General features: G+C 40.5%; 1 protein-coding gene across 1 annotated transcript; it reads right to left on the bottom strand.

Moving 5' to 3' along the window:
• Positions 1-5,536: 5,536 nt before the first annotated feature.
• LOC124350005 (globin C, coelomic-like) lies at positions 5,537-6,658 on the bottom strand. Its single transcript, XM_046800978.1, has 4 exons — positions 6,487-6,658; positions 6,184-6,392; positions 5,881-6,097; positions 5,537-5,800 (listed from the first exon to the last, which is right to left on the bottom strand). The coding sequence occupies exons 1-4, from the start codon at positions 6,565-6,567 to the stop codon at positions 5,681-5,683; spliced, it is 627 nt and encodes a 208-aa protein (XP_046656934.1). The 5' UTR covers positions 6,568-6,658; the 3' UTR covers positions 5,537-5,680.
• Between the last annotated feature and the right edge of the window lie 3,080 nt (positions 6,659-9,738).

Below are 9,738 nucleotides of genomic sequence, written 5' to 3'. Positions count from 1 at the left end.
ACTGCACACGACAAATAAAATTACAAAAATGTGATCGTCATGTAAACGCTGATGTCGTGGCTGTCCATGCTCCCCACTCCATGCTGTTTGGCAGGTAAAAATAAAACTACCAGGCATACAAATGCAAAGATTATATGGAAATAGAAGAGTTAATCCTGTTCCAAATTTTGAAATGTTTGTTCCCTACTAGCTTTTATTATCTAAAGGCCCTTATGATGAATGCCAGCAGTGTGTTTGAAGCTAGCCTAACCATTTCCTTTGTGCAGATTTGAGGCCTGAACCAGCCATCGAAATTATTTGTGTTGGTTGTATTCCTGTGACTTGCTAGATATTTGAATGGTGCTCGACTTGCATAAATGCAGTGAATCACATGGAAACCTTCAATTCTCCAATACCCACTGTCTCATTTACAACTTTTCTTGACTTGTTATTTCTGTCAATATTTTTTCGTAAACCATTTTTTATTTTTCATTTAGATAAACAGCATCCTGAGTCATCCTTTTTCTCCATCTCTTCGGATAAACTACCGGTGGAGCTACGGATCTCTTCTTCCCTTTTCCTAAAATGTCCTCGTGTACACCCATGTGAGTGTGGGGGTATTCACAAAGACGCCTTTTTGCATATCTCGCCAGCAATTTCATCCGTCTTCAACTTATCAGCGGATGGAGCAACTGTGGATGCCTGGTCGTATTTCCCAGGCTTCAAGGTAGGAAAAATGTCTCTCATTTACAAATTCAAATTTTGGCTCTGAAAATTGACACATAAGAGCGAGTCCCTATTGTACAAAAATAAGGGGGGGGGGCAATTAAAATTGCAGAACAATGTTTCACATTCCCTTTACTGGTATGCAGAAATGTTTAGGGAAACCAGATGGTGTATTTCATCGACTGCTGGCTATTGTTGGTACTAACGTCCTTACACAAGTTGTTGGGCATAATGCAATTTGATTTTCTGTGTAGGCTTCTAGAGTCATTCCTCCTTTTTTGTATTTTGTGTTTGTATTTTTTCCCCCTTTTTATTACGGAATAATTTCAAGTCTTGTGTGCACAATTGACAACTTGTTTGCCATCTTGAACGGCTTTGAATTATGAACTTTATTTACACAAGCAAAAAGTTTCAATAACAAAATAAAGGTAAATGTATACAAGCGAATGGGAGGAGCGAGGCTGGATGGATGAATGGATGGAGGAACATTTCTCCTTGCGCTCCGTGCTCAGTTGGTTGATGAAGATTGGCACATTGGCGTTTGATCTTGGCTCTTTTTCACGGGTGTGTATTTTTCCCCTCTCCACCCCAACCGGTTGGTGGGGTTGGAGAAATCATTATTGATCCTCGACTGTCACTGTCGGCCCGAGATAAAAACAAAAGCTCCATTATATTCGTATTATAGCCTCTGTGTGTGTGTGTAGTCTAAAGTGTTTGTTTTGGGTTTTGAGAGTTGAGACGGTGCTGGGGACAGCGATCGCGTTAGGGGATGGAGGGTGGAGGGGTGGGTGCCGTTATTGCCGACCACAAAAGTCATCGTCGTATCATCAACGGCGCGTGCCGTGTGGATCAAACCACCACCATCATCATCTCGTGGCTTCTCTTTCCTCCCTCCATCCATCCATCCCAACTCAACTGGCCAACTCGAATCCCTTCGATCCCGTCACAGGGAGAGACGTCGATTGATGATCCGCTGGGTGTCGTGGCGTCACGGCGTCGCTCCTGGCGGATGACGCGCTCGAGTGGCGATGTCTGCAGGGATCGAGTCTTGTATTTGCGTGTGACCTTTTGCAAGATGATACCAGTAGAACTCACTTGACTGGTGACAAAAGAAACACATGGCAGTGCACTCGAAACGTATAGAGCGTCGAAAAATATTAAGACAATAAGACAACAGGGAAATGGGGACGATGACGAACGCAGCGCGTGCCGATACGCCAGCGCACAGTCGAAATCGTTAGAGACGCTTATAACAAGGACCGCAGCACCAAACCGACCTGATTATTTTCCTCCGTTTGCATATGGAAAGGATAATTTTCCTTTTGTGCAAATGACACCGTACTAGGAGACAGCGATGGATTCAAAATGGAAGTCAATCGATTATTGCCTTTTTGATTCAAATGTTTCACCTTTTGTCTCGTTGACGAATCGCAACTTGTTTTTCATTATTCGCCATTCTCTTTTCATCCTCATCTTTGCGTGTCTTTTGTTTTCTGCTTCGATTATGTCTCGAAGGTGTGGTGTTACAGATCACCATAGTTTCGACTTTTGAATAGATTCTGGTTCGATTGGTTTCCGGGATTGCCATTCTGACGCTGCACTTGACTCTGGCGCGACCTACGAAACAGATAAATGTTCCCCTCGTTCTTTTGTCAATCAATTGGAGAATTAAGGGGGGGGGGGGTAGATTAACTGTGTCGAAAAATAATACCAATGCAAATGCAAAGGACGGAATGTGACGAGTTCGATCCCGACCGATTCCAAGCGAGAGCAGAGATGCAGTTGCTTGTCTAAATTATTGATTATTAGTAATGAGTCGCCGGTTCTCAATTCCTTTTCTCCATTCTCTCTCCTCCCCCCTTTCCTTTTTCTAATTCTTTTCTTTTTGTCTGCATTTTCCTCTTTCTTCTTCATTCCTTTCGTCGTTCCAATTGAATCCAACTTTACCGTTCAACAGGATCGGTATGTCCGTCCTTCCAATCAGCAGTATAGCGACTTTTTAAAATATTTATCTTTCCCTATGAGCTCTGGCAGCGCATAATGATGGTTTCATTGTTATTAACTATTCCTTTCTTGTCATTCATCATATTCAAGTATCCATTGATTCGTAGTCGGCATCGTATTTTAACTCCATCCAGTAGGATCAACAGACGCTGTTGCCCAGTTTTTATTAGCGGTGCCATCGTTAATCATTCCAATCTGCCGCAATACTCTGCGTCCTCGTCGTCATTAGGATCTTGAATTATTAACCGCTGATTCTCATGGTGGCGTCGATAATGATTGTTGATCATCTAATAACACAACAACAGAGTCTTAGTATATTACAAGTGTTGAGTAGCTTGGGGTTACGGTTAGCACAAGGAAAACAATCAGCCATCAGGTCTAGATATTGACAAATGGAAACCAAGAAACTGCATACGGCATAGGCTATGTATAGGAGAGATGATGGTATGTCGCAAACGACAAATCAAATCCGCTGGATGACGATCACGTGGATCATGTCATCAGCAGTGCGCTGTGTGCATGTGAGTACCGCCGACTGCAGAGTAGAAACGGGAGAGAGAGAGAGAAAGGGTTGACAGAGAAGCTCATTAGTCACCACACCACACCATGACGTTAGACGCACGGCTCTATAATAGGCCTAATAACAAATAATAATCCCAGCATTACAATCTTGAAACGTCGGCAATTCCTCGCTGCGTGGATCAGCGGTTATAAGGCCGCACTCAACACATGACACTTGTATCCATCCATCAAAAGAAAAACAAAGGCAATGCCGCTTGAATAAAACAAATGGGACGGCCAATTATAGATTGACTAGACTACATCGCATATAATTTAGTGTGTTGATTCACGTTCACATTGCTCATCCATATGAAATTGCTGTCCCGTTATTATTCGCTTTTTATAGTGTTAGTCTAGTCAATATTAGAATTTGCCAATTGTGAAATAGGGAGAAACTCTGGCTTCAATTGAGAATAAAATATTGCAGCAGCCGTTTAACTGGTTCTAGTGCAGCGCAGTCCATTCGTATACTCATAGTAAGCCGGTTGAGTTATTGGGTTCAATTTTAGTCGGCCAAACAAGTGGCAAGTGCACACCACCTGTCACCTCCGTCCCCAGCAGTGGCAGAAGCGAGTCGACTTAAAAGACGACGACCTTATGAGCAGCAGCGTGCGCTCATCCATCATCAAAAGCGCAAGAAGTAAAAGAAAAAGTTGTTGTGTTATTGTATATTAAAATAATATGCAGCAGCCTACCCTAGCAGCAATAGCCGGCAATAGCATATACTATTGATGCCTCTATCAAGCGCTTCTGCTGCTGCTGCTGTGTACAGTCAGCTGTTCTTTTGTTTTATTCTTGGAGGGAGAGAGAAGAAAGCGGATGGCTGTCGTCTCCGTCCTCCCTCGCACATCCACCCGAGCTCGAGTTCATTGTATGTTCGTCTATCAGATTGTTTTCTCATATCCTGCGCTGCTCAGTATAGCTCCACTGCTCCTCCCAGTCTATAATTTACGAATAGATGATGAGGAATCTCACACAAGTTGAACATGGAGACCAAGTGCACAGACTAGATAGTAAATGACATGTCAACAAATCGCAGCGCACTTTTGTTTACTCTTTGACTTGCGGTTGTTGGAGTCTATCGGCGTCTCACTGTCGCTCTATCGATCGCGACGCACTGCTGACGATCTCCTACCAAACTGCAAACGAAATCTGCGGTAAGGACACATATCGAGACGAAAAACTTTTAAACCAATCGCTGCGTCGTATAAACTCAACATCCGCCGCTGACACGTGTCGCACGAATAAAATTTTCATCGTGAAACAAATCAATCAAAGATTTCTACCGTCTTTGGAGGAATAAGCGCGTGCCCAATGGTTGTTTAATTCCATCAAATTTTCAAATCAAGTTAAAATTTTCGTTCAGTAAGTAAAATTTCAGAAGATTCCTCGAAGAAATGAGTAACCACAATAATTGACAATAATTGAATTAGAAAGTATTCCCAAAATGTCCAAAACAAGCCTAGCTACAGTTAGACTCTATTAATTTGCTGGCTTACTTTTAAAGCACTCAATCATCCTTGTGTCAACATTCCCGTCCCGCAATTCTCTATCCACTTATGAGACGTCTATATATCCTATTGGAATGTGTCCATAGGTTCCAAGATGGTCTGAAGCTCATATAGACTCATATAGACGGAATGTTGCGGAGAGAGATAGTCACATGTGGGACAGCTGTAACAGCTGCCGGCGACACCGCTCGTGTCCGGTTGCTCTATCTCTATATTTAAAAGCAATGGACTCGTGCTGTAACAAAAAAATACCGTATATATTTTGAAAATCATTTTTCATTATGATACATTCACAAGTAGAGCCCACTCGACTGTTGTGTCATCTCATTCGAGCAAGATTGTTTCTCTGCAAGATATCGTGATTATGTTTTCCGATTAATCACTTGATGACATCGAGTCTCGTCATACCGTTTAATGAAATATTCTGAAGATATTGTAATTTTTTAAAGATTTAATTAATTTGTTTGATAAGTTCTTTTTTAAAATTCTTTCGAGTTTGTTGTTTGACTTCAATGGGAACTATATTGATCGACTGTGAACGTATCAAAACCAAAAGTACCTATTCATGACTCAAATCATTGATGAAACAGTTTGAGCAGCCCCATTTCCATTTTACCCTCAATGCATTTTCTTTTCAACTATCGAGCAGCTACTCATTATTAATTTTCCAATTCTCCAAAGTTTCGCCGATTGTAAATTCGTAATTATTATACTTGGCAGAAATGTCTGGTAACAAGTGGATTTCCAATGCGGGATTAGTTTTTCTTTTCTTTTTATTGATGACATACTATTTTCTAGTTGTCCACTGAAACTACAGCAGTACAGCAATAATAAGTCAACAAATTACTTGTCAAGACATCTCCACTCAAGTGGAATTCAGTCGGAATGACATCAGAACATTATTTGGAGACATATTCGATGACGGCCATGACGGCTTTCTTCCAGGCGTCGCGCACGTCGTTGGTGAAATCGCTGCCCATCTCTTCTTGCATGGCCATCATCCAGATAGATCCCAGTTTCTTTTGAAAAGTGATCAAACGAATATTGTTTAAATAAAAGAATTTCGATTTCATGTGCCATTGTTTTGAATGCCGATTACCTTGACGTCAACCTCATTGTAATTGTCTTTAATTTGTTTGGGGAAAGAAGGGCATCTTTCGGGGTGATCGTTCTTCAAATAAGGAATGAGGTAATTGAGACTGTTGACGCAGGTAAAGGCCGAATTCAGGAAATCGTGATTGGTGGGTAGATCCGTAATGGAAACGTTGGCGATGGCTGGAAACAGTTTCTGGGACTCTGGTTTGGCTTTGAAATATCTATACGAATGATGCACATTGAAGTGAATTTCGTTTCCAGTCACTATTTTATTCTATAGAGAGATAATTTTCTAATAATTTCATACCTAATAAACACTTTGGGAGCAAAGTTGCCACGTTTCTTCAGAATGTTCCAACTGTTGGCGATGATATCGATGTCCATTTGACTCAAGCTTCCGTATTTCTTATCGACGTCGTAGTTGGTCCTATCACAGGCGGAAGAACGAGCCCTAGGCACTCCGGCAGCATTGAAGTCAAAGGTCGTTGTCACGGTAGTTGTCATTACAAACGGGCCCTTTTTTTTAAAAAAGAAATCAGAAATGAGAAAATCAGAAATGAGCTTAGAAAATTAAAATATTAAATGTGGTCAATATTTTTCATCGGCTTACTTGAGTTCCTTCCTTGAATAAAATACTCTGCCCAGCTGACAAAGACAGAACAGCGCACAGAACTAAAATGAACATACTCATTTTTGTTATAGAAACAAGAGATTGGTACTGTATGTGTGTTAAGTCAACCGGGTAAGATAGCTTGTATCTTTCTGACTCTTGATGGAGTGAGTGGCTCGCTTTTATACATAATACCCGGCTTGAAAACTGGCATCAGCAAAAAGACGCACATGTGATCCGATCCCTTTGTCGACACAATTTCCAAAAAACTTACAAAAATGTAGCATCTTCAAAAACTTATCGTGATTAGAATCTGTTCAAGCCTGGGCTACACACTAGAGCTTGTTTCGAGCGTTATGTAAAATTCCATCGGCTTAAGCAACCGTAGTTTGAAAATTGGGAATGCAACTCGTTTTCCGGTGTTGCTGAAACCGAAAATAATTTTATGTAATGCATATAAAAAGCTCTAGTGTCGTCAAGGCTTTAGAGAAACATAGTATAGCTTAACCATCCAGAGAAGAGAATTTATAAGTGGAGGTCAATCTTGTATTTTGAAATCAATGCGTGTGTTTGACAACCAAGCAAAAATTGTTTTATACAGCATTTCAGTTATACAAATGTCTCTTCTAAAGTAAAAAAAAAAAAACACACAGATTTCGTTATCGCTGTAAGACTTTTATTAAACGTATCCGGTGTTTCTCGTTGCACACATTTGCTGCGCACATATCAGCGCTACTTACGTAACGAAATTTGATTTGAATCAAAATAATTCAGTGTATTGTAAATCAGTTAATTTGCCGCTTGAATTTTTTTGCAAGTCAAGGGAAAACATAGGCCATGTTACTGTCTTTTATCTTTAAATAATTACCACTAGGATTGTGTATCTTAACTGGCTAAAACTACTGATTTATTGGCTTTTTTTAAAAAATCTATTTAATAGACTACTGAATCCATTTAGTACTGTGTAAAAATCAAAAGTCTTTTCACTTATTATTCAAATTGCATACCTTAAATTTTATTTCTCCTGCTGATTATTTTTATCATCTGTCATTGGTGTTATAATATTTATTTTTCGCGAAAATAATTAGATTACGTAATCAAAGTCTTCTGGGTCTAAAATCCATCGCCTGAGTAGCTCCACAAATACGAACAAAAAAGATCTTCCTCTTAATCTAAACTATAGCGCTAATTCTGGTGCTCGTCCTAGCGCTACCCTTCCGTCATTCCGCTGGGATGATGGAATACATAGCGGGAAACATGATGGAAAATAGTTATGATGATGATGATGATGACCAGGCGCAGTAATAATAAGTCCAGCAAATAGCCACAGCAGGAACCCATCAGCTAAAAGCGCTTGTCGCTTGTCCCTATACAACACTAGACACACACACATACAGTCGTCCCATGTCATAAATGTAATAGCAGCTAAATAATAGGGGACACGGTGTATACATAACATCTCTTATTATTCTCTGATGCCGCAAACCGTTTTATTCGGCCAGCCGAAACGACCGACTGTCATCGTCTATATTTATCTCTAGGGATCTAAAGTCGTCTAGCATATGGGGGACTGATGCATATAGAGGCGCACCCCACCACGTTCTATACATCACTTCGGCAGCACACACACACACACACACAAGTCGGTTATTTGTGCATGTATGTATAGCAGCTATACACTATATAGAATATTATTATTATTATTATTATCATATCTATATAATATAAAAGGGACCGGCAGCACGGAAATGTCTATCCCGCTCTCGCCAAGACGCCATAGCAAGCGCTAGAATAGCTATTGTAATAAAACTGTATTTACTCGCAGCCGAGTCGACGTATACATACACACACATATCGCAACTGCTAATATTGACCAGCATATTACATCTATGACCTTAAGCAAACAGACCGTATACATCAGAGAGAGAGAGAGAGAGTGAGAGGGAATTGGGTTGGTTTTGGTTGATGGAATACACCAAAATGTAATCGTTGAACTGAGCGCACCATCGTCACGGAAATGTCAAAGCGGCGACTAAGAAGATCAGCAGTAGCCCAATAAGAATCAAAAAGACAAAAGATGGAGCTAGAGAAAAGCTATTGTAATTCTATGCAGCAGCAGCCTTTCTGGCATCAGCGCGAGGGAGCTATCTATTGAAACTTGTTGCCATTTTAACGAGAACGCTATACGTAGGCAACTGCCGTGGGCGCTGTTATCCGATGACAATATCCGCTCACGTTTTCTTCTTCTTGTCGCTGGTCGCTGCTGTGACGGGAAGGTCACTACCGGCCTATACATACTATCTAACTGTATGACATCGCTTTTATCCTCACAATTTTGCTCATAGTTCTAACTATCAGTGTATACCTACCTGACATTTCGGCTTAGTATTTAAGCAAGTTTCTTCTGCTGTCATGGCAACTTTGCGTCTTACAGGTTCTGTGTAGTAGATAGAACCGATAGAACACCTGAATGTCTCAACTCGGCGGCTGTTTATTATATTCATACGGTCGTGTGCGATGTAGGTACGTCTAATCCGTGTCGAGGCCTTTTATCTATGCGCATCAGCTTTGCTCCGCGCGTGGTTATTTCAAATATAATAGGTTCGAACTTTTGGACGGGCTCCACACAGGAGATTTTCAGGAGACTATCATATAACTTATACAGACGCACACATAAATGTGCACCTGGCAGCGGGATAAAACAAGAATCGAGAGTTGATATGTGGGCCAAACTTTTTGACATTTCAATATTATAAGACGTGATGGTGGTGGCGGCACTATAGATAGAGAGTAAAACCTATCCTACCGCAGCCAAGAACTTTTGGAAAAATCCTTTTCGTCGCTATTATTATGATCCTGCTGGGACTCGGGGAAAGATCCTTGCGGGTTTTTTTTTTTTATTCATGACGTGATTGAACGAAACCGAAGGAATTAGTGACGTCCCACACCCGATTTGATCTTTGTCAAAATTTTCTCGTTTTCCACCTGTCGAAACTTTGTATTTGACATGGCCGTTTGGCTTTCGTTTTTCATTGATAATTTAAGAACAAACCTCCCGAAACCTCCATTCTTAATAATAGTTGCATGGAATATCATTCATCTATAGAGTATACTTCAATTCATCCCTTTTTATTATTATACTCCCAATTTCTTAGCTAGATACTGTAGCTATTTTTTTGTTTTGTTTTCCATTTCAGGATAACTATAATTTACTTCTCGCCATTAAGGAATCATTAGCGTCTCTCTAAACTA

Source organism: Daphnia pulicaria, chromosome 7 (assembly GCF_021234035.1).
Source record: "Daphnia pulicaria isolate SC F1-1A chromosome 7, SC_F0-13Bv2, whole genome shotgun sequence".
Lineage (NCBI taxonomy): Eukaryota > Metazoa > Arthropoda > Branchiopoda > Diplostraca > Daphniidae > Daphnia > Daphnia pulicaria.
The sequence above is the reverse complement of the archived record's forward strand: the minus strand, read 5'-3'. Positions and strand labels throughout refer to the sequence as shown.

What these genes read in the sequence shown, in the direction of transcription:
- LOC124350005 (XM_046800978.1), bottom strand. Translation starts at nt 6,567, where the DNA reads ATGAGTATGTTCATTTTAGTTCTGTGCGCTGTTCTGTCTTTGTCAGCT. An exon ending in TATTCAAGGAAGGAACTCAA is followed by an intron (nt 6,393 to 6,486) that starts GTAAGCCGATGA and finishes TTTAAAAAAAAG; the next exon opens with GGCCCGTTTGTAATGACAAC. An exon ending in ACAATGAGGTTGACGTCAAG is followed by an intron (nt 5,801 to 5,880) that starts GTAATCGGCATT and finishes ACTTTTCAAAAG; the next exon opens with AAACTGGGATCTATCTGGAT.